This window comes from Dendrobium catenatum, unplaced genomic scaffold (assembly GCF_001605985.2).
Source record: "Dendrobium catenatum unplaced genomic scaffold, ASM160598v2 fragScaff_scaffold_1386, whole genome shotgun sequence".
In the NCBI taxonomy this organism is placed as follows: Eukaryota; Viridiplantae; Streptophyta; class Magnoliopsida; order Asparagales; family Orchidaceae; genus Dendrobium; species Dendrobium catenatum.
Window position 1 is genome coordinate 175,835 of NW_021319848.1, and position 26,185 is coordinate 202,019.

The 26,185-nt window shown below is 32.4% G+C and overlaps 1 protein-coding gene across 2 annotated transcripts in view; it reads right to left on the reverse strand.

Moving 5' to 3' along the window:
- Nucleotides 1-3,759: 3,759 nt before the first annotated feature.
- Nucleotides 3,760-26,185, reverse strand: part of LOC110095544 (N-terminal acetyltransferase B complex auxiliary subunit NAA25) — a 99,930-nt gene continuing 77,504 nt past the window's right edge. For both annotated transcript variants that reach the window (XM_028699761.1, XM_028699760.1), the window contains 4 exons: nucleotides 25,591-25,729; nucleotides 25,345-25,385; nucleotides 13,724-13,990; nucleotides 3,760-4,763 (listed from right to left, as the gene is read on the reverse strand). In XM_028699761.1, the coding sequence (XP_028555594.1) occupies nucleotides 4,068-4,763; nucleotides 13,724-13,990; nucleotides 25,345-25,385; nucleotides 25,591-25,729 (1,143 nt within the window). In that variant the 3' untranslated portion in view covers nucleotides 3,760-4,067. The remainder of the gene's footprint in view (nucleotides 4,764-13,723; nucleotides 13,991-25,344; nucleotides 25,386-25,590; nucleotides 25,730-26,185) is intronic.

Sequence of the window (26,185 nt, forward strand, 5' to 3'; positions counted from 1 at the left end):
TGAATACATCTACTCTTCTAATTGGGTCATTGGAAAGCCAACTTTTTATATGACCAAACCATCTAAGACGTCTCTCTCTAATCGTATATGTCACTGTAGATACTCCAACCTTTTATGTATATGTTCATTTCATTTTCTATCTCTAAGAGTAAAGCCACTAAAAACCTAAGCATCCTCATCTCTACAACAATTAAGTTAGTCTTATGCAACATTCTACGCCATAAAGCAACAATCACAAAAACATGAATAAGACAAAATTTAAGGAATGATGTACCATCACATATTTATTATAGATTTCAATTTAATTTTCAAGCTTGCAACTGAATTGAAAGACTTAGAAATCAATTTAAACACTTTGGAATTTGAGAAGAGTATTTTGCAATATAAGGATTTTGAAAGATTTTAGGGTTGAGGTTTTCTAAGTGACTTTTATGATTTATTTTTGTTGTATTTATAAGCTAAAATCGTTCCTCAATTAAGCCCTCAAACAAACAAAAAAAGATTTTCGGAGACATTCAAAAGTAATCTCTAATTTATATTTCAATAACATGTGTTATCCAACATTAAGACTTTGTTTATGATATCTTTCTTACTTCTTTCTAAATCAACTTTCTAATATAAAAAAAAATAGTTCAAAAACATTTTGTACAAGAAAGATGCTTTAGAAAGCAGTAAAAAGGCTACCCCAACCGAAGCCTAAGTGTTTCAAATTGTTTATGGTCTCCTTCTAGATGCATGATGGAAACCCCGTTACTATTTGGCAAATGCAGGTAAAAGTTGATATTTATAATGGAAATAAAAATTTGTAAAAAATTTTCAACTTGAGCTTGAGCTATCGATCCAACCATCATCTAATTATACTAAACTAACACTACTCAAATCCTAGACTCCAAATAGGCGGACATAAGATGATGTAATCATCGTATCTTAATCGAGTTTCTATATAGAAATATAAGAGCCACACTTAGCCAATATCACCATTAGGAAATCAAGTTCAAGCGATTATAAAAACTATGATATTCACAAGATTATACAAAACAACATGACAAATGCCAAATTTAGATAAAAGCAAGTGATGGAAAATGAAATATAAGCAAACAATATCTAAGAAAATGAAAGCATATAATAAAATTCTCAAAATTTTCAAACAGGGTGAATAGTTGATATGTTCTCTTTCAAAGATTGATCAAGAATTCAAAGCTAGCAAAAAAATCCATATACTACGCAGGATTCAAAAGAATCCCAAGATTAAGACATCATGATATATCTTGTAAAAATAGTATTCTTGATAGGTAAGAAGCGTCCTATTTGAGCCTCATATGAAAGATTGCATCCTTTTATTGCCAATCTAAAAGATTGACAATAAAAGGATGCGTCTCACATTTGCAATTTCCATTTTTTGCTTTCTTGATGAATTGCTAAAATGTCAGCATTGGTGTTTCTCCTTTGAATATCCGATCATTTCTTTCAACCCATATATAATGTGAAAAGATGTGATTGGCAAGTAGAAAAATGCTCTTGGAGATCTTGCAAAAAATACTATCAACATTAGCCAAAATTTAGGAGAGGTTGCTTCACCCATGAAAGAAGATTTTCTCCAACATGCATTTTGTAGGATTTTGAAAGAGAATAAGCTTTCAAAGAAAAGCCGAGATATGATCCCATTAAGACTATCACAATATGCACATAAGTGATCAACTAAAATATTTTTAGATTGAAGAGCATCTTTAGTTTTAAGATGGCTCAAGAATTTTCATGCCATGATAGTATATTTATAATCATAAAATCTAATCATATATTTATCCAGTAGCAATAGTTAGCAGAATCGCAAATTGGAGTATTGAGTATATGCATAATACATATAGCACTATTATCATCCATAAGAGAAGAAATTTTTTTTTTCTCACTCTTGATGTAATGAAGGTAGTTCCAAATAATAGATTTGAGTAATTGGAAAAAGGAGAACAATTTAGTTTCCAACCACTAAGTCGATTATGCAATCTACACATAATTTTGGTGAAGTCTAAAACCCTAACTTTTGAAGAGGAGTGATGTTATGATTATCCCATGAAAATGGTTTGTAAGGAAAACCCAATCTCATATAAATTTTTTGTATAGTGCTCTAATCAAGAGATTTAAAAACTAAGTAGTAGATTTGTTTGAGTTAACATCAAGATAATTTGATTAATGAAAGGTATCTAATATAATGTTTAGACAATTGATGATTTTACAATTGATGCGGCAAACAATGAAAAGATCATCGATGTGAGATGGCAGCATTATTTTTGACAGTTGGAGAGAATGAAGCCATTATGACAATGAGGTAATTGGTTAGAAGAAGCCATCCATGATAACTATAAGGATAAATAGAAATAGAGGGATAATAACATCTAAGTTCCCCATTAATCACAATCGAAAAAAGAAATTACTCATTGCAAACTTCTAATTTAGTTGGTAAATGTTTCAAAAATGCCCAAATCCATCAAGCTTTCATAAAGAAATTTTTTACTGGCATTTTCAAAAACCTTCTTAAAGTTTATGTTGGTGTTGAACTATTAAGAATTGTCAATAGAGTTGAAACCATCATCAACCAATTCATTTGCAAGAATAACAATGTCATAAATATGTCACACATGCATGAAGGTAAAAATGAATAGGATGAATAATATTTGGGAAGAGAAGTTTGATTCTATCAGCAAGCCGCTTAATAATGACTATATATGCAGTATTACACATAGTTATAGGCATGAAGTAATCAAGAATCTTGCTATAATATTTTTTGAAATTAAAGTGATAGTAGAGTGCATGATATGGTAAGGTATCTTTGACGAAGCAAAAATACTAATAGTTTTAATAGCCTAAATGGAATAAAGGCCAACAATTTGCCAAGTATCATTAAAGCAAAATCAGGCTGATTCAGAATCATTCAGGCTGAACTATTTTGTGGCTTGGCACAGTCACATGTTCATTCACAAACTATATTTGCTCACTCTTTACCTTCCTAATCTCAATTTCAATGCTCTAAACATTATTTTATTTTAATTCAATGCATGGATCCATGACCCAATCACATCACTCAGACCTTGGAACTGAATCTTGTTATTGCTATCCATTCCAACCATGAACCAAATAAAATCCCCAGAAACCACTTAGGCTTCGTTTGGGACAGCATTCATACCGCTTTTTAAAACGACTTTCTAGTACAAAAATTTCAAATTCAAGAAAATTTTATACATGAAAGCTGTTTTAGAAAGCAAGAAGAAAGCCATCCCAAACGAAGCCTTAATCTCACACCATGCCATAATTAATAAAACTTAGTAAGGACCATAAATTGTGATGAGAAATACTCTTCCTGGCTTAAGACGTGATGCTTATCACAGACTTTCCACATAAATAAAAGCATTTTTTGAGGTTTGATTCTGATTTCTGTGCGATAGAGCAAAGTAAATCTACTAAAAAAACAAAGCTTCCATATTTGGTAAGGTGGCCTAAGAGAAGAAGCAAAGGGAAGAGCTAAGTTCATGACTTCTTAAGGTGTAAAGATGTCACCTATGCATCTTCATCAGCTGTAGATAAATGCTAGAAATATTTCACTATGGTTTCGTTTGGGACGACTTTTTTTATTGCTTCGCAAAATAACTTTTTAGTACAAATTTTTTTCTTTTTTTATTAAAAAGCTGCTCTAAGAAGCAGCAAAAAAACTATCCCAAATAATGCTTATGTCATCGACTAAAAAATAGATGAACATATATTAAGTGCTTGAACAAGATAAAGTCTTTAGCTATCTGCATTAAAGGACAATGGTCCAGGCCAAAACAAAGACAAACATAAATGCTTGCATTGATCACAATAAAACTATGTTAAGAAATGAAAAAATGTTTTTGGTACCTTATTTTCCATGAGGCAACAATGAAGCGAGGCTCTGGTAGAGAATAACCCGAAAAAAATAATTAGAAAAAAAAAAAAACTTCAACTATCCCTGTGAAAAAAATGCAGAAAATGTAGGGGAAACCATGGCCACTTCGGCAAACCCTAAAAAAGAACCTAGCTACCAGGATTTGGTAACCCTAAAATGACCGTTTCATTACCTCCAACATCTTCAATTTGGCACCACATATATCTTGAAACTTGAGAAGTAATGACGCCTGAGAATTGACAAGTTTTCTTATTACATCAGTAGAGCTCCACAATTGTAGAGCTCCATATATTCTTTCTCCTAATTCTTCATGGCTAGAAGATGCACATTCTTCGAGAATGCGGAGAACAGAGCCCGGTCCTGTTACAGATTGCATTACCTTCACTTCAGATAACAAAATGTCCAATCTTGAATCTTCTGACCCATTCATTTGATCCTCTAACCATTTATGAACTTTCTGAATCCCATTACTTAAGCAGTCTATGGAATTGCTTACTAGCGATAGATGCCGCAAGTTTAAATGATCAGAAAGGCCACTTTTCTTTTTCTTCTTACCTAAGGGAAGCATAGATCTCAAGCAGGATTTGATGACCAAAGCATGCCAAGTAAATGGTTCTGTTATCAACTGAACCAAAATTGGAAGGTTACTTCCAGGGCCATCCAGAACTCGCCGCGCACAAATCAACTGCTCTGCAATACATGTATTAACCAAGTTTTCTACCACGTTCCAAGAAATAAGATTCACTCCATCTTGATGCAGGAGCAATGGATGATTAGAGCATAAATTCCATGCATTTAGAAAAACTGCAAAATTCATACAATCAACCACCATATCTGTACCAAAATCCTGCAAATGTCAAGAGTTAGCATGGAAAATGTATTTCATTTCTTCGGATATAACAGAAATAAGTGAATATTCAATTTAAAAAATTTGATAATTCTAGGAAAATAATTCTCAAGGAAATTAAAGTATATCCTGTGAAAAAAAAAAGATGGACATGTTTCTTCTGTATATGCAACAAACAAGATTTATCCTCAAGCTTCATTTAATGTGATAAATGGTAACCAATATGTATTACATAAAGCTAGAGGAAAATAGTGATCATTTGAATTTTTCAAAATATAACCTTTAACAACATCATTACATTAAATTTGTAGTATATTATGTAATACCTAACATGATCAAATTTTCATATTGCCTGTCATGTTTTTAACCACCATGTAATTTCCTATCAAGCAACACATGACGAGTGAGATTTTTCTGAAATTGTTTTATTATCAAGCTAAAAGAAATTTTCTGAGAAAGATACTTGGCCAAAGCAAATTGACAAGTAACAAAACTAAATTAACATGTGGCACAAATTTAATTAATAGACGTATGATTCCTTTTTTTAGAAGGCTGGCCTGGAAAGGTAGTTGTTTCTATAAAAAGAGGGGCTCCTCAGGTTAAGGCTGTAGGACTTGAGGTTTAGGTTCATGGGTTCATGTTCAGGGATTTAGGGTTTAGATTTAAAGTTTTGAAGCTAAGGTTTGAATTTTTACGGTTTAGCATATAGGATTTAGGGTTATCAGGGATTTTCCGAGTGTAGGGTTTTAGGTTTTAGGTTTAGAATTAGAATTTAGGGTTTAAGTAATGGATATTCTTAATTTAAGTCATACAAACCCCTCTGTGAATATAGAGCCAAAGCAACATACAATAACCCTTCCTCAGATCGCGCATTCATCCAAGTGGTGGGTATGCATATGATTTCTATTTCATTATGTTCCTTTTTATTGGAGTGAGCACGTATCTCTAGTTCTTATATATATATATATATATATATATATATAATGAAAGGACTGATTTTATTTTCATTTTCCCCTTGCCATTAACCTAAATTTAAGAGTAAACTCTCCTAAAAATGACTCCCAATTACAAATTAATTCTGTTTCAAAATCCTCATAAAAATTGAGATATGAATCAGTTAAATCCTAGTCTCTCATTCTCACATTGATCCCACGGCTAGAATAGAATAGAGATCCGTGGGAAGCCCACCTAAAATAAGTTGAAAACTTTCCATAGCTAGGCAACTGATTTAGGAAGGATTGTATTACTCATTATTCTATAGCTATTTGTTTATCTATTAAGGCATCTTGTATAGATCTATAAATAAGAATTATGTAATCCTTTGAATTTGACATGGTATCAGAGACATGAAGAAGTTAACAAGAAAGACGGAGCCGAAAGCCTTAAACAAGTGGGACGGAGACTTACGAACGGAGCTAGAAGCTGGAGCCGACGGAACCTAGCAGGACGAAGTCGAGCAAGGAGCCAAAAGCCGGAGCCTTGCATACGGAACCGGAAGATGAAGCCTCGCGGGATGGGACCTTGCGCGACAAAGACGGGCCCTTACGAGTTTGCTCACACGTGCGAAAGAATAAGAGCCCGAAGTTGGAGCCTTGCGGTCGAAAGCCGGAGCCTTGCTGATGCAACCGGAAGATGAAGGCCCCTTCTTATTCAAGCGATTTTTTTTTGAACCCATTAGACCTATTAGGCTTGCGACCTAATTTAATTAAACTTGCAATCTAATTAAATCCCTAATAAATATTAGCCTTCATTGATGATATAATTACATAAAATAAGCCTTAATCGTTGATAAATATAGTCTTTATTACTATCTATCAGTAACATCATGATGTATGAAGAAAACTCATCCCAGAGTTGTGATCAATTTAAAGATTCTATGGTACACCAAGAACGAGGTGATCTCTAAAGCATGCAACCTTCCTATCACCTAAATGGAAAAAAAAATATATTTAGTGGTCTCAATTTGTGAAGACCTACTTGAAAGGGAAATGAAAAATATACCACTTCCTCGAAGGAAAATCAAGAGGAGATCCTAAATTTTGGGGCATGAGATGAAGCAGACTTCATGATTATGACATGATTGTGAAATTCCATTACTCTAAAAATTAGCGATAACTTTATGTTCCTTTCCACTGCAAAAGACTTATGGGATGCCGCCAGGATGCTACCAAACAAATCTTTTCAAAATCTTGGGATGCTGCTCAAATATTTGAAATTAAGATCAAATTAGGAAGCACAAAACAAGGTTGACCGGGACAAAGTATGCCACTACAGATGTAGAGAGATCAGATGTCCAAAATATACTATTATCCTAAATAACTATATTGAAAAAGATAGAATTTATGATTTTATTGCAGAACTAAATGCAGAATTTGATCAAGTAAAAGTCCAGATCCTTGGCCAAGAGGAGACATCATCATTAAATGAAACCATTTCTCTCATTCGTGCTGAAGAAAACCGATGAGGAGTGATGTTGTAGCCAAAGGTGGTTGAAAGTTCAGCAATGGTGATGAATAGAGAAGCACCATGGAAGGAAAAAGGTTAAAACTCCTCAAAATTTAAACATAGAGACTCGCTTTGATGTAGTTATTGCAAGAAATAAAGACACAAAGGAAACGTGCTATAAAATATATGGAAACCCCCCCTAGTAAGGAGTAGAATCAAAGAAGTGAAATAAGAAGCACACCACATGCCAACAATATAACAAGTCTGTCTAACCCAGAAACATAGTCTAGCTTCAGAAAACTCAATAAAGAAGATATTGATAAATTAAAATAACTCTTGGTATCCCTTGAAAAACCAAATGCATTATCCTCTCTTGCACTTTTAGGTAAGTTTTCTATTTACATTAGTTTAAGTGCCTCTAGAAACTATTTAAAAGGATTATGGATTATTAGCTCAAGAGCCACAGATCATATGACACACTCACCTACCCACATCATCATTATACTCTTTTGCCCAAATAACAAGAAAATCATCACTGCTAATAATTCTCTTACCACAATAGCTTCTATTTGCAGAAAGAGTTTCTTGGCCGGGAGCCGACACCACTGGAGTTGCATACGAGGACTCACCAACATCAAGCTGACCATCAGCGGGTTGATGAGAAGGCGAAAAAAGCTCATGTATGTATAATTTTTGGAGTAACAAAATATAATAAAATTAATTTTCTAATATAAATTTATTTTATGGATTTATTATCGCAGGATGATTTTATACGAGTTCGGGAAAGTCATCAGTCTACTGGTGAGGGATCATCTTCAGTATCGACCCAGTATTCTGAGTATCAGACGTGGTCAGATGTTGTTGGAGAAAGGTAAAGGGGGAGGGTTTATGACTTAGGTTCGCAGGGCTATGCTTATGAGGTTAGTTCATCTACATAAGCATTTTAAGATGCTAGTGGAGCTGATAAAACTATTAGTCAGAGGATTCATACGGAGTTGTGATCCTATAGAGATGAAAATCAGAAGAAGAAAGAGCAAGAGCCGACACATGAATTACAAGACAGCGAGGACAGAGTATGATTAGTGTTGTTATTTGTTTGATGAACTTTTTGGTGTATACTAAACATTACTGTGGATTTCATATGTTATGTTTATTGTATAACATATGCATTTCTCTTTGTTTAAACATTTGTTTCTACTTATTGTGAATTTTGGATTGTGTAAATATGATTTGTTGATTGTGTTTTGCTATTGAATATTATGTTGATTTTAGACTCCATTTATGTGAGTTGATTATAGTGGCGTGTTTCCTTCATGTGTTATATATATTTTGAATTCTGTGCAGGTATTATTGAGATTGGTGTAAATAAAGAGGAGGCTGTCAATTTTTTTTAAATACTACAAGTTTTCGGTGGCTATTAGGCGATTTGACCGCCAGAAACATTGATATCGGACGACTTATTTTAACCTCCGGAATTTTAATATAGACGTCGGTAACTTCCGGCGGTTGGGCCGCCAGCAAAACTAGTATTTGAGATGGCTGGTACACCGCCGGTAATTAACTGTCGGTCGCCGGCGCTATGGCCGCCGTAAATTACCGTCTGTGTTGGCTGCCGGAAAATTTACTCACTGGAAATTAATCGCCGTAATTTGTTTTCTACGCAGTTTATAACAGCGGTAAACAAACCATCGATTGTTTTTAAAACCGTCATAAACTTTATACTAACAGCCAGAAAAAGCCGTCGGGAATTGACAATTTTCCTGTAGTGAACACTGTCATAATGCTACTCTCACTATCATCTAAATACAACTGGCATTTGAAACAACTAGATGTAAAAAATGCATTCCTACATGGGGACTTGGAGGAAAATATATTTATGGAGATACCAACAGGATTTAAGGGAAAATGTGAAGGTGACAAGGCGTGCAGGTTGAGAAAAGCCCTATATGGGCTAAAATAATCACCTAAGGCCTGGTTTGGAAGATTCTCAAAATTCATGCTTTTTAATGGGTATCGACAAAGTCAAGAGGACCATACACTATTCTTTAAACACTCATACTCAGAGAGAGTTACAATATTATGTGTATGTGAATGATACTATCCTGAATGGGAATAATAAAGAGGAGAAAGTTAGTATATAAAAAAAATCTTATCAAAGAATTTGATATCAAAGAACTTGATAGACTAAAATACTTTTTCGGAATTCAAGCAAAGGAATCTTCATTTCACAGCAGAAATACATTAAAGATCTTATGAAGGAAACATGTTAACTAGCTTGTAAACTAGCACCAACACCAGTAGAACTAAATCTTAAACTGGGGGAAGCTAAAGAAGATCTAGATGTAGACAAGTATGCTTACCAAAGGCTTGTGGAAAAATTGATCTATCTTTTCCCACACCAGACCAGATATAGCATTTGCTATAAATATGATCAGTTAGTTCATGCAAAATTCAAAACAGACACATATGCAAGCAATAGACAGAATACTACATTACCTTAAGGGAAATCCAAGGAAAGGGATTCTCTTTAGAAGAGATCACGGAATAACCCTAGAAGCATACATTGATATTGATTATGCATGATCACCCGTAGAAAGATCTACCTCAGGATACTGCACATTTTTTGGAGGGAACCTAGTTACATGGAGAAGCAAGAAATAAAATGTGGTGGCAAGATCTAGTGTAGAAGTTGAATATAGCGTTATGGCCTTGGGAATATGTGGGTTATTATGGATCAAGATGATTCTAGAAGATCTAAAGATCAAGTGGGACGATCCAATGAAGCTATATTGTGACAACAAATCAACTATTAGCATAGCCCACAATCCAGTCCAGTATGATATAACCAAACACATAGAAGTGGACAGACATTTTATTAAAGAAAAAATAGCCAGTGATCCATGTATCATCGAAAGATCAACTTGCAAATATCCTTACCAAAGAATTGGACAACTCTGCCTTTCTCAGAATGATTGTCAAACTGGGAAGGACAGATCTAAATTCCCCAGCTTGAGGGGGAGTGCTAAATCCTAGTCTCTTGTTCCCACATTGATCCCACGACTATGAATAGAGATTCGTGGGAAGCCCAACTAAATCACGTTGAAAACCATCCATAACTAGGCAGCTGATTTAGGAAGGATTGTATTACTCATTATTTTGTAGTTATTTATTTCTTTATTAAGGCATCTTGTATAGATCTATAAAAATGGATTATATTGTATAATAAATTTTAAGCTTTTCCTCTCTAATCCTCTGAATTTGATAGAATATTTTTTAAATTTTATATAAACTATCTTCGGTAATTCAAACACTTAATAGTTTTTCATAATTTACAATATCAACCCCCAGAAAAGATTTCTGAAGCCATCTTCATGGTATTGCGATTTCCTATTAGTTCTTTTCTTTTTTTCATGACTTCATTTTCAATTTCAAGTTCCCTTTAACAACAATAACAATATCAAGCCTTTATCCTACTACGTGGGGTTGACTATATGAATCATTTTTCTCTATTGTATCCCATTAATAGTAAAATTTTCATTTAAATCTAGAAAAAAGGTCATTTCTAATATTTTCTAACCAAGTCTTTTTAAGTCTACCTCTACATTTCTTAACATATGCCAACATTCTGGGCCATAAAACATTGCAAGTCTCACCACCATCTAATAGAATTTTCCATTAATGCATCGGGCTTGTTGTGTGATAGAAAAGTCTCTCTCAAACTTAAGGAAAAATTCTATAAGATGGAAGTGAAAATTGCAAAGTTTTATGGTGCAGAGTGTTGGCCATCAAAAGAGAAGCATAATATTAAGTTAAGTGTTGCAGAGGTGAGGATGCTTAGGTTGATGAGTGACTTTACTCTTAGAGGTAGGATATGAAATGAGTATATACGTGAAAATGTTAGAGTAGCTCCAATGAAAGATAAGATTAGAGAGAGTTGCCTTGGATGGTTTGGTTGCATAAAACTGTGGCCTTCTGATGACCCGAGTAGGAAAGTAAATATATTAGATTTGATTAATGTTAAGAAAGGAAGAGATAAATAAAAAAAACTTGGTTAAAAATATTATAAATGACCTTTCTTTTTTTAAAAAATGACCTGTCTTTATTAGATTTAGATGAGAATTGACTCTTCGTAGGACACAATAGAAAAAAGATTCATGTAGCCAACCCCAAATAGTAGGATAAAGGCTTGTTGTTGTTGTTGACTTCCATAATTCAAATTTACCTTCAACTCCTCTAGTCTTATCAACAAGAAGAATATTATCAGCAAAAAATATACACTAAGGTACATCATCTTGCAAATGATACTAAAATTAAGGGACACCGACAATGTCAGTCCCTTAATTGACATATGTGATATGTACATATGGAGTTTAAATTACCACAAAATCGTAGGATTTTGTAGTTGTTTAAAATAATTTAAATGAGTGAAAGAGAGTGTCAAACATATAGATATGACATATATCCCTATCTAGTCTTATCAACAATCCTTTATGACTTATGTGATATGTACAAATATGCATAACATTAATTATCATATTCAAAATAAATTGTAAACATAATTACTGTATGTTTTAAAATAAGCATGCATATTATTCGAAAATCGTATATTATTATAATTTAGAAGCATGACATACTAAGTTATGACTCATTTTATATTTGAAAAATATTTATAGGTATTATTCAAATAATTTAAATGAGTGAAAGAGGAGATGACGTGTATTATAGGCATAATGCTCCATGAGAAAAGTATTTGTCAAAATAATTATAAATTTATTAATTAAGTTATATTTTAGAATTTTTGTGGCTCTTTCAGTATACTAGAAATAATTAGTAGATAAAATTTAATCAATAGTTCGACCATCTGCTCCCGCTTCATGAATTCAAGTTTCTGGGTTGGGTCGTGACAAAAAATGATTAATTTAAGCATCATTTGCAAGAGGATCACTCTATAATTTATGATACTCAAATTAAGGGAACACAAAATGCTAAATAACTTTCTTATTATTCTCTATTAAGAACTTTCTAGACATAGCTAAGGCGAGAGTTCAAGACTACTAAGAAGAACCTAATAATATTTATCAAGGTTACGAAAATTAGATCGGATATAGAATCAAAAGAAGAGGTTCAAGGTACAATGATTCAACTATGGTAGAACCAAGTAATGTAAAAAATATGAAAAATGTTTAAATAAAATTAAAAAATATAATAATAATACAATAATCATGCAATAATATAAATTTTAACTAAAAAATAAACTAAATTTATACATTAATAATATTTTCTGTAATTTAAACTTTAAACACCATCAACCTTTAAATTTAATTTATATTTAACATTACTTTAGTTCACATATAAACTTATAAATTTAATATAAATTATTAGTAATTAATGTTATATGTGTGGATGTAATTTACACCTATAGATTATATATTAAATCCACATTATAAATTATTTATGTTAGATCATTTTTATTATTAATAAATAAATAAATAAATATTTTTATAGTGTATAAATAAATAAATAAATTAGATATTATTAACAAAAAAATAAATGTTATTCATACAATAAAAAATTAATTAAAAATCTATTTAAAAATATGTAGTGTATGTTGTAAAGTTAAGAACTTCAACTTATTTAATCCTATATCACTCAAGAGCTTCCTCTTAGACTCTTAGTATTATTTATATTATCTTTTTAGCCTGAATGTAATAAAAACTCATATAGAATGGTAAAGCCATACGAAATGCTTAATTATAATTTATTTCACAAATAATTATTTCAGGAAGTTGATGCTTATTAAAAAATAAATAAAATAACTTTTAAATTAATTTGTTAAAGTTAATATTTTATGCTAAATATATTAAATAAATTTATTTAATTATTTAAATAATTCATTGAGCCAGCTAGTTCAAAAGAATTGGGACTAGTTCATCGGTTTGCCGATTGAAATGACTGTTCTAACATATTCAATGTGAAAATAGATTTTATAATGGATTAGACAGACCATGAGATCGGTTCACGACTATATTGGTCGAACTAGTTGGTCCGGTCCTATTTTTAAAAGCTTGATATTTATAACATCTACCTTGGATTTAACATAAAACTTAATGCACTTTTCAATCTTTACGGCTAATTCATTGCATGAATTTTTAAATTTTTTAGGAAAAAATTTGTAATCAAATAAAAGGTCACGCAATGTTTAAAATTCTCTAAATATTCTCATCATAGTCCTCCCATATCTAAGAAGATCATAAATTATTTACAATATTGCATTTTCAACATTCCTTCAAATTTTCATACATTATTGCATTTTGAGTTCCAATCAAACTAGGCATATATATTATAACCATCCAATAATACCATTTATTTTTAACGTGCATCAAGAGTAAATGAAAAGATGCTAGCAAACTATTTCTAAAGATCTTGCGGACATTTTATTCACTTAAGTTTCCATCCGTCCAGGTAGACAATACTTCTAAGAACAAAACAAGGTAAAAAACTTGGAAAAAACATACCTTGAAAGATCTTTGCCCCTTCGAAATCTCAAAGATCAGCTTCACTGCATCATCAAATGACAGACCAATGCTCCTTGCATATTTTTCCAGTAGAAACCTAAGCTCTCCATTGCTATTAGCATCTTTTTCAGAAGCGTTAGGTTCAACAGTTTCCTTCAGTGAAGTAGTAGCTGACTGAATCGAGAGATAGATCAAGCGAGGAACAAGGGATTTTCGTGCAAGGACATTCCTCACTATGTTGCCATTCTCACAAGCTTGATGCTTATACTGGAGACCAATATAAGATCAAAGAGCATTAAATAATAGATAATATGAGATGATTAAAAAAACTATGCACATCTTTATCCAGAAAATGTGACTGAAAACCTACCACTCGTAAGAGCAATGCATGCATGAAAGCTGACACGAGACATTCCATGAAAGGGTTTGTTTTTTCACAGGGGAAACGCCCAGGTTTTTTCGTTCATCAAGAAAGATTATCATTACCAAAATTACATAAGGCTTGTATAGTGCAAACAAAATAGAGTAAAAACATGAACTTCTAAATCCCAAAAAAGACCAACTAATTTAACATATAACAACAACATTAGAAATTCCCCAAAAACAAAAAAGAATAGGCTTAGAGAAAAAAAAAAATTAGGCACCATCGAAGTAAGATAAGATAGGCAACATCGATCTCAAACAATTCACTGAAGGCACAAGGGCAATCAAATTCACTCTTCGGTTGAGCTAACAAAGATCTCATCATTTTCCCCCAAAACAAAATAACATATAACTGATGCGAGAGATGTATTTGGACACTTTAAATAAGTGGAGTAGCTTCTATGGTAGAAAAACTTCTATGAAAAAAATCATGCGAACCGGTTAAGCTAATTACATTGGTGATTTGGTTAAGGCATCCTTCCTTGCGCAATATCATATACAACGAAAGAATTTTTAATTTTTAAGCCTGCAATATAGATTTTCCTAAAGTTTTGGTAAATTTTTCAATGAAGATTGTGAGAATGCGATTGACTTTAGTGACCTTTAGCACCCTAAATGAATTTGTTAAGCCTGCAATATAGATTTTCCTAAAGTTTTGCTAAACTTTTTAATGAAGATTGTGAGAATGCGATTGACTTTAGTGACCTTAGCACCCTAAATGAAATTAAAGATTTTTGTTTTTATCGGCGTATTAGTAAAACCGAAGTTAGAGAGGCTTTAAAGAAAATGAAGTGTGGAAAAGCTGTTGGACCTGATGATATTCCAATAGAGGTATGAAAATGCTTAGGAGATGAAGGAATATCTTGGCTTACTAAACTTTTTAATATTATTTTGAAGACTAAAAAGATGTCAGATGAGAGTAGATTGAGTGTGTTGATTCTTATTTTTAAGAATAAAGATTATGCACAAGATTGTGCAAATTACAGAGGAATTACGTTAATGTGTCATACTTTAAAACTATGTGATAGAGTTATGGAGCATAGGTTGTGGCATGAACTAATGTTTCTCAAAATCAATTTGAATTCATGCCAGTAGGTTTACTATGGAAGCTATTCATTTATTGAGAGGTTTGATGGAGAAGTATAGAGAGAATAAAGAGGATCAACAATTGATATTTATTGTTTTAGAGAAAGGATATGATAAAGTTCCAAGAGAACTGCTATGGAGAGTTCTAGAAAAGAAAGAGGTTCTGCTTATATTCAAGGCATTAAGGACATGTATGTAGGAGTTGCTACTTGTGTTCAAACACAAGGTGGTTTGACCAAGTATTTTCCTATTTCAGTTGGATTACAACAAGAATCAGCCTTAAAGCCCACATCTTTTTGCTTTAGTCATGGATGTTCTCACTAGACATTTGCAAGAGGTTGTACCCTAGTGTATGCTTTTTTGCTGATGTTCTGATGTTCTTTTTGTTGATAAGACTAGAGAGGGAGTTGAAGGTAAAATTGAATTATGGAGGTCAACCTTAGAGTCTAAAGGCTTTCGTTTGAGTAGATCTAAAACTGAATATATAGAGTGCAATTTTAATAATAATAGATCTAGTGGAGGTATTGTGACTTTAGGCAATCAAGCAATTAAAAAGATTATACATTTTAGATATCTTGAGTCTATTGTTCATAGTGATGGTGAAATGGATTGAGATATTATTAGCAGAATTCAAGTTGGATGGTTGAAGTGGAGGAAAGCAACGGGCTAGTGTGATAGAAAAGTCCTCCTCAAACTTAAGGGAAAATTCTATAAAATTATGGTGAGACCTGCAATGCTTTATGGTGCAGAATGTTGTATATTAAAAGAGAAACATAATATTAAGTTAAGTTTTGCAGAGATGAAGAAGCTCATATGGATGAGTAGCTTTACTCTAAGAGATAGAATACAAAATAAGCATATACGTGAAAAGGTTGGAGTAGCTCCAGTGGAAGAAAAGATTAGAGAGAGATCTGTCATAGACACTTGGTTAGGAAATATTAGAAATGACTTTTCTTTATTAGATTTAAATCAGAATTTGACTCTTAATAGGAAGCAATGAAGAACATTGATTCATATAGCCGACCCCAATTGTGAGATAAAGGCTTGATGTTGTTGTTGTTATTGCTGCTACAATATAGATTTTTCAAGCAAAATATCATACTTAATAGCATAACCCATATTTCAAATATAGTTTTCTCAGCTAAACCTAGGGACATTGAAATGAAAGAGAGAATATGCATTTTTGTACTAGAAATGATCGGTTACCCACGAGTTGCATTTAAGACCACTACTATAGACAAGTGTATTGAGGATAACCTGAGCACATCAAGCACCCAAAATGGTCATTAGATAGCAAAGCCCTAGCACAATCAGCAAGGAAATCATTGAGGCATGCAAAATGATTAGAATTACACATGAAATAGCAAGAATCCCAAATTTCTCAAAAATAGAAAACCCTGAAGGTAATGGGTTTGTAGAAGGAAAGAGAATGGTTGTTTTTCACATTGAAAATTAGCAAACGACGATATTATCCGCATGAACATGCAGAGATTTACAAAGGAATATTGTGGTTGGTCTTTCGGACAAAAGCCTACTCCAAATAAGCCATTGCAATTAACTTCTCCAACAAGCTGTTCCTGCCTCCCTCTGGTTCCTAACTGGACTTGAAACAAGCTGTCCAAAATACTGGTTGAACCTCTGTTTCTGGCAGGATATTTGGCTAGAGATTCCATCCACAATCTGTAGTTGTCAGTTAAGAATAACCGACAGTGGCCGTACTGAAGAATAGCTGATTTAAGGGAAAGACTGAGGATGAAAATTAAAAAAACTGATTAGTTGGCATTCTTAGATTAAATGGCTGCAGGTCTTCAATGGAATGTCAGCAATTCGATGTCTGGAAACCTAGCCCTGATGCCTGGAACCTAGGAAGTCCAATGTCACCCGCTATTGGAACCTGGAACAGCAGGTTAGAAACTCGGCAGCCCACAAAGAAAGCAACGGGATTTTGGCAAATCAATTTTGACAAGAACTTAAATTCCAGTGGTTTCCTCATCTCCTCTCCCCTCCAAAACAAGGGAATCCATCCAAAGTTCTTAGGATAACCTAAAACTCTACTTCCTAATATGACAAGAGGGTATATAACGGCAAACAACAACTAACTATCATGCACCAAATTACTAAAATACCCCTCCTATGAAAATAAGCGAAAGGGCATTCTGAATTTATATGTTAATAGATGTGACCATTCTATCTCTAACAATGCCAAGGAAGGTGAAGTAGAGTAGCGGTCGTGCGATTGAAGCGGCAAGATGACACAAGTAGGCAAGCTTTAGATAGGCAAACTGGGAGGAGATTGGCGAGCTCAGGAATGAAATAGGGAAGCTGTAGCGCATGGCTATAGGAGAGGAGAGAGTGCATGGACAAGCATTCAAAGAAAACAAGAGAAAAGAAAAAGGATTTTTATTTTAAGTTTTTTTTTCTCCATAAAACGATGGACATAAATATAGGATGGGAAGAGGTTCGATACCGCTGCATAGCACAGGAAATAAGCAGATAGGACATTTGCGAGATTTAGGGATTTGATAGATATATCAAAATTCCTTTAAAAAAAAGGGTTTATTGACACATTGGAGCATGTAGAAGTTTCTCCCTTATCTATGCATGGGTAAATATTATAATTTTTTCTCATTCAGCAATCCGGGCTATATGGGTATTGTTCTCTAAATATTTTCAAAAGTCCAAATGCACATAAGCTCCGACCATTTTGTAAAATAGGCAACATTTGAGTAAGTTCAATGCAAGTGAAACATTTCGAAATAGCTTGCATGACACTGCATCCATTGTCCATAATTTTAATTATGTTCGATGAAATCAATAGTGGATTGATATTGAGGTCAATACTATTTTCAGCATTCCTTCAAGAATGAATGGAATTGAGATTAATTGTTAAGTTTCACATTAGAACATAGGTTATGTTTTGATGCAACATGATAAAGTAATAACTTTTGCCATAAGCAACTCAAGATGAACAAGAACTACCCACTAATGACCTGGAGCTTATTGCAATTACATTTGCATTGAAGATTTAGAAACATTCTCTCTATGATGTTCATTAAGAGATTTACACAACCCAAAAGAGCTTAAAGTACTTTTTGACCTTGGAGTTTAACTTGAGAAAAAGTTAATAGCTTATGTTGATGAAAGATTATGGTTTAAAGATTCAATTCCACCAAGATAAAACTAATATTGTTGTATGTGGCTATAGACGTTTAGGTAGAGAATCATCAATTATGCAGCTTAGATGATCACTCAAGAGTGACAACTAGTACTTGTAATGGAGCAATGTTAACTTACAATAATACCTCTAGGATGCCATTTCATCATTATATCACATGATCATTGAACCAACAATAGATGGACGATGTTGAATTGATTCCACTTAGAAAGAAAGTCCAAAATGGATTAAAATCTATGTAAACTATTTACTAAATTGTTATATTAAAATTTAAAGATAAACTACATCCCAAATCAAATTGGATTTTGACAAAAGATACTACCAAAAGTGCATACCACTTCGTATTATGTTCACCTAGGGAGTAATTAAATGTATCAAAATCTAAAAGAATTTTTCTAGTTGTCAGGTATGAATAATGATATTGAAAATGTTATAGCTTAGCATTTGACTTGTCAAATTGTTAAGACTGAATAATAAAGGACCAAGTGGCTTGCTGTAGCCTCTTCCTACTTTCGAAAGAAAGTGAAAATAGATATCAATGATTTCATACATGGCTACCTAGATCTAAATAAGGTCATGCTGCAATCTAAATACTAGTTGGCTCACTTTTAACCAATAAAACAAAATTAATCGATGAAGAGTTGGCGAAGATTTACATGGACAACATTATTTGAGTATATAGCATACCAACCATCATTATATCTGATTAGGATAGATGACTTACTTCTGAACTATGAAAGAATGTGCAATAGGCTTTGGGTATGACTTATGAGGTTAGACTTCAACACTATGTTTCATCCTCAGAAAACCGACAAACCAGAGCAAATCATTCAAACTTAGAGAAGATAATGTTATAGAACTTATTAATGTCACTCGTAACAAAAACTACTGAAAACATTATTTATTTATTCCGCATAAACTCAATATAGCCTTTATTTCATTTTTTTTTTTAATTTTGATATATAACATTTTTTGTAAGCCTAGTAAGACAAAATATGTACTCACCACAAAAAGAAACATCTAAAAGCTACATACAAAATACAGATAAATGGGATCCACAAGGATGTTGCTGAATTAGGAGGAAAAGTGAAGTATTCACCGCATGAGAATAGTTTCTGTAGAATAAATGAATGAATGACTAACAAAATTGAAAATTCCCTTTTATTTGAAATTTAAATTTGATTCTTATTTTATTGGAAAAGTTATCATAGAAATTAAATATCTAAGAATACCAAATATCCCATAAATATTTTACTCCTATACTTGATTGATAATAAGTCCATGAAATAATTTTTTCTTCAACAACAACAACAACATCAAGCCTTTATCCCACTACGTGGGGTCGGCTACATGAATCCTTTTTCTCCATTGTGTCCTATTAAAAGTTAAATTCTCGTTTAAATCTAATAAAGAAAGGTCATTCCTAATATTTTCTAACCAAGTCTTTTTTGGTCCGCCTCTACCTTTCTTAACATAAGTCAAATCTAATACATCTACTCTCCTAACCGGGTCATCTGAAGGCCCATGTTTTATGTGACCAAACCATCTAAGGCGACTCTCTCTAATCTTATCTTCTACTGGAGCTACTCCAACCTTTTCACGTATATGCTCATTTCGTATTCTATCTCTAAGGGTAAAGCTACTCATCCACCCGAGCATCCTCATCTCTGCCACACTCAACTTAGTGTTATGCTTCTCTTTTAATGGCCAACATTCGGCACCATAAAGGATTGCAGGCCTCACCACCATCTTATAGAATTTCCCATGAGTTTGAGGGGTACTTTCTATCACACAAAAGCCCATGCATTCCTCCACTTCAACCATCCAACTTGAATTCTGCTGATAAAATCCCCATCTATTTCACCATACCTCTGAACAATAGATCCAAAATACTAAACGTGTACTCTTATTAATAACTTGGTCCCCAAAATCACAATCCCCTCACTAGGTCTATTACTACTAAATTACACTCCATATATTCCGGTTTTAAGATCTTACTCAAGCGAAAACCTTTAGACTCTAAGGTTGACCTCCATAATTCAAGTTTACCTTCAACTCCCTCTCTAGTCTTATCAACAAGAAGAATATCATCAGCAAAAAGCATACACCAAGGTACATCCTCTTGCAAATGTCTAGTGAGAACATCCATGACTAAAGCAAAAAGATATGGGCTTAAGGCTGATCCTTGATGTAACCCAACCGAAATAAGGAAATACTTGGTCAAACAACCTTGTGTTTGAACACAAGTAATAGCACCTACATACATATCTTTAACGATTTGAATATAAGCATTATTGACTCCTTTCTTTTCCAGAACTCTCCATAGCACTTCTCTTGGAACTTTATCATATGCTTTTTCTAAATCAATAAATATCATATGTAGATCCTCCTTATTTTCTCTATATTTCTCCATCAAACCTCTTAATAAATGTATGGCTTCTATAGTCGACCTACCCGGCATGAATCCAAATTGATTTTGAGAAACATTAGTATCGCGCCGCAACCTATGCTCCATAACTCACTCCCATAGTTCTAAAGTATGACACACTAACTTAATTTCTCTATAATTTGCACAATCTTGTGCATCACCTTTACTCTTAAAAATATGAATTAACACACTCGTTCTCCACTCATTTGGCATCTTTTTAGTCTTCAAAATAGTATTAAAAAGTTTAGTAATCCAATAAATTTCTTCATCTCCTAAGCATTTCCACACCTCTATTGGAATATCATCAGGTTCAACAACTTTTCCACCCTTCATTTTCTTTAAATCCTCTCTAACTTCAGTTTTACTAATATGCCGATAAAAACAGAAATCTTTATTTTCATTTAGGGTGCTAAGGTCACTACATTTAATCTTATTTTCACAATCTTCATTAAAAAGTTCAGCAAAATATCTCATCCACCTTTGTTGAATATCATTTTCTAAGAAAAGTATTTTTTGATCTTCATCCTTAACACATTTCACTTGAACTAAATACTTACTACTCATATCTCTTTGTTTGGCTAACTTATACATATATATTTTTTCCTCCTTGGTATCTAATTTATTATATAAATTACTAAAAGCTAAGATTTTTGCATCATATATTACTTTCTTAGATTCCTTACGAGTCTCTTTATATCTTTCTCAATTATCATAATTTTAAAAATTAAACCAATTTTTATAACAAATTTTCTTATTTTTAATCTTTTCTTACATATTTGGATTCCACCACCAACTATTTTTATTTTATGAGCTTTTCTCTTCGATACTTCAAGCACATCTTTTGCAATATTCTTAATATCACTAGTCACTTTTTTTCACATAATATTAACATCCTCATGCACATACAAAATCTCAAGATCTAAAATCCTACTTTCAAAAATATTTTTGTCAATATTCTTTAAATGCCCCCATCTAATCCTAGAATATAGTTTTACTTTATTTTTTTATTTTATGTCCCTTTATCTTAAAGTCTAAAACTAATGATCGATGTTGGGTGAAGACTTTTAATAAAGGAGCTTTACAGGCAGAATCGTACTGCCTTTTGACATGTTATATTCTCTTTATATTCTCCATTATCTTAGCAGGACAATGGTCTCCTACCAGCTGTAATCAACCAGCATAGTGGAGAATATTATATGTACCTTTATTTTACTTTATGCTTTAATAAGTGTACTGGCTTAACTTTAATAATTGTAAGTTTTCTTCCCCTCTAAGTTTCTAGTTGTATAAATAAGTTTGTATGCCATGGTTGTAAGGCATCGTTTGTATTGAAGTCTTTTGCTTGAAGAAATAAAATTTGTAAGTTTGCTTAACAATTTGCCTTTCTTACTTTATAGTATTTTTATTCTCTTTTCAATTTCTGCAAGTTCGTATCAGAGCCATGTGTGAGTAGTGTGTTACTGAGGTTGATAAGTTTATTTTTCCACTCTTTAATCGGGGCGGCAGGACATGATGAGTTTATGTATTGAAAGTCACTGACACTGCACTTCTTACTTTGAATAATAGTATTGAACTTTGGCAGTATCCCTTGGTATGGGTAGTCAGTCCTGGATAGTTCATGTTTTTGTTCAATCTGATGAATAGTGTACGTTTCTTTCCTTACTAAACCATTTCAAATATGCCTCCTCTATTAATACGTAGAAACATAAGCTTACCAATCGAGTCTTATACAAATGGCATCTTCATCTTCTTCATCTATCCTAAATAAGGGTAAAATACCCTCTTTTTGTGATATTAAAAATGCTGAATTGATAGAATATCCTCTAAATGAGGAAGACCTTAATAAATGGTCTCTACCTAAGGTAGATAAAACCTTAATTTATCAAATCGGAACCTTTGATTTCAAAGGAAAAACTACCATTAAAATGGTAGAACAATCTATTACAATCGATTCAACAGAGAAGACTATTTCTCTGTTATCTTATGACGATCTTAAATCATACATGCAAGATTACAAATACTTGCATATTGGTTTAATCCAAATCGCCTTCAAACCTCTAACTTTAAGAGGACTTAATGCATCTATCTTAGCTTGTCTAAGAGATGGCAGATGCCTTAATTGGGCGCAATCCCTTATGGGAGTGATGGAAACCAGTCTTTGTCATGGACCGGTTTATTTTAATACGTTTCCAAATCTCAGTTTAACATTAACTGATGTACATTTATTTGAAGCAATTAAATTACATCTTCAACTCCATGGATACAACTTTCTTCCTGGATCTGAAACAATAGCATTGATTTATAGAATCCATTTTAAGGTAATGAATACCTTAAGTCCAAGAGTTAAAAAAATAGTTCAACCCAATAATAGAACTACTCTAATAAAAACAAATCTATTAGCCTCAAACATCGCTACTAAAAGAGTAATTAAATGGAATGAAGTAACATTCCCAGATCAATGGATTTTGCCTCAAGTAATTACACCTAAACCTATTATCAATCAAGATATAGATCAAATAATCCAAACATCTGATGGAGATGTAGAAGTAAGATTTAATCCAAGAAGATCTATAAATCTTCCTAAAATCACTATTCCTTCAACGTCAGGAGATGAAATTAAAACATCTAATTCAGACGAAACTGATATAGCTTCTAGTCCAGGATTAACCCTCAGTCGAAATAGAATATTTCATCCAGTAAGGGACAATCAAAATTTTAGATCCCCGACTCCCTCCGAAATGCAATTTCAATGATTTACGGACTTAATACAGCCCTTAGAGAGACGTTTATCTGTCACTATATGTTAGAAAAATTTAAACCATTCAGAATCTGGTACAGAAACATGTTCTTAGAAAAAGAACGAATAAAATTCTCTGATCAATATTTTAATGAACTTGAGAATCTAAATCAAAATTGGAGGGATTTATTTGAGCTTAAGATTTGAATTTTAATGAACTTGAAATTAAGTTTAGAAATAAAACTGAATTAATTTCAGTTTTAAGTGAAATTGGAGGGATTTATTTGAGCTTAAGATTTGAATTTCAAAATAAGAGGGGGGGATTAATTGCACAATTAATTGGGCGCATATCTCTTTGTTTGGCTAACTTATACATATATCTTTTTCCCTCCTTGGTATCTAATTTATTATATAAATTACTAAAAGCTAAGGTTTTTGCATCATATATTACTTTCTTAGATTCCTTACGAGTCTCTTTATATCTTTCTCAATTATCATAATTTAAAAATTAAACCAATTTTTATAACATATTTTCTTATTTTTAATCTTTTCTTACATATTTGGATTCCACCACCAACTATTTTTATTTTATGAGCTTTTCTCTTCGATACTTCAAGCACATCTTTTGCAATATTCTTAATATCACTAGTCACTTTTTTTCACATAATATTAATATCCTCATGCACATACAAAATCTTAAGATCTAAAATCCTACTTTCAAAAATATTTTTATCAATATTCTTTAAATGCCCCCATCTAATCCTAGAATATAGTTTTACTTTATTTTTTATTTTATGTCCCTTTATCTTAAAGTCTAAAACTAATGATCGATGTTGGGTACATAAATATTCACTTGGGATAACTTTAAAATTTTGGCAATCTAAATGATCTAATTTTATTATAAGAAAATAGTTAATCTAAGATGTACTTTATCTATTTTTATAAGTGATAAGATGCTCATTCATTTTCTTAAATAAGATATTAGCAATTAAAAAATCATAAGCTAAACAAAAATCTAATATGATCTTGTCATATTCATTTGTCGTTCCAAACTTATAGCCACCATGAATGTTTTTAAAATCATCTACATCTCTACCAACATGTCTATTTAAATCTCCCCTAATAAAAACTCTTTCTTCAAGAGATATCTTTTGTATTAATTCAAGTCATTCTAAAAATTTAATTTAGAACTCATATACAAACTTACTTGAGGAGCATAACCACTTATAATATTAACAATCTTAGCATCAACAATATTCTTTAAAGCTATAATTCTATCTCCAATCCTATTAATTTTTATAACATTATCCTTCAAACTCTTATCTATAATAACACATACACCATTTCTAGTATGACTCCTACCCAAATACCAAAGTTTAAATCAGAAACTATTAATTTCGTTAGCATTCTCTCGAACCCATTTAGTTTCTTGAATGCACAAAATATTTAATTTCCTATGAATCATAATATCTATTAATAACATTAATTTTCCTTCAAACTTAAAAAAAAAGCTCCTATTAAACTTCTATTACAGCCACACAATTTGGAATAAATAGTTTAGCAATAAAAATAGCACCGTAATTCAACCTGCTGTGTAATTTCTCACGAAATTCAAGAGTGGGAAAGAAAATCTTTCATAAAGTTATTGATCATTGACACTTCATACAAGGTATACAAAATACAGAACAAAATAAACAAGTTTCATCAAAATTTTTGCCAAAAGTTTTTGCGTATACTAAAAATTGTGGCTCACAATGTATCCTATTACATACCAAGTTCTCTCGAGAGCATGCTGATACTCCATCAAAAGGTTCTGTCAAGGTAAAGAAAGGAGAAGCAAATCAAAACACCTCAGAGACAAAACTGTTCAAAAGCCCAATTTTACATACAATCAAAATAAATATACCAAATAGGTCTAAAGCTTCCATTAAGAAGCATGATAAGAATCTATAACCAAAACGTTGGTTAATTGGAGTAAAAAAAAAAAAGGATTGACTATTTCAAAGGTGCTTAACTACCTGAAAGGTAATTTACATGAGAACTTGGGGACCACCAAGGTCGCAGCTGAAGATCTTCATTAAATGTCAAGGAATTTAGTTTCTCATCACTTGACAGCTCTAGCAATTGCATTCCACGGTACAATTTTTCAAGAATACACTGCAAACATAAGAAAGAGAACTTTTAACATTATGCTTATATGATAGTGGTATGACGATTATGTAAAGGAAAAAACCGGGCTAAGCAACGAAAAATTTTATGGAATAGCTCCAAATGCAAAAGTGGTCAAGAATGACTTTATATTGTGATAGGTGACCTTAATCACCTAAGTCGTGTGATTGATTAATTTATTGCCAATCCAAAAATAATTAAGATATTTATAGTAATTTTGAAGACAAAAAATTATGAATCCATTTATACATAACATACAAACACAAAACAGTTGCTTAAGGCCACTAATGGCAATAAGAATTCACTCTTGACAGCAATTGTTTTAAGAGCTCCTCTGAGATTTTTCAGAGAGGAAATGTTGTAAACCATTCCCCTGCATGCCCCCAACCCCAAACACAAAAACCGCCCCAATGCCACCAAGCCAGGAAAAACACACACACACAC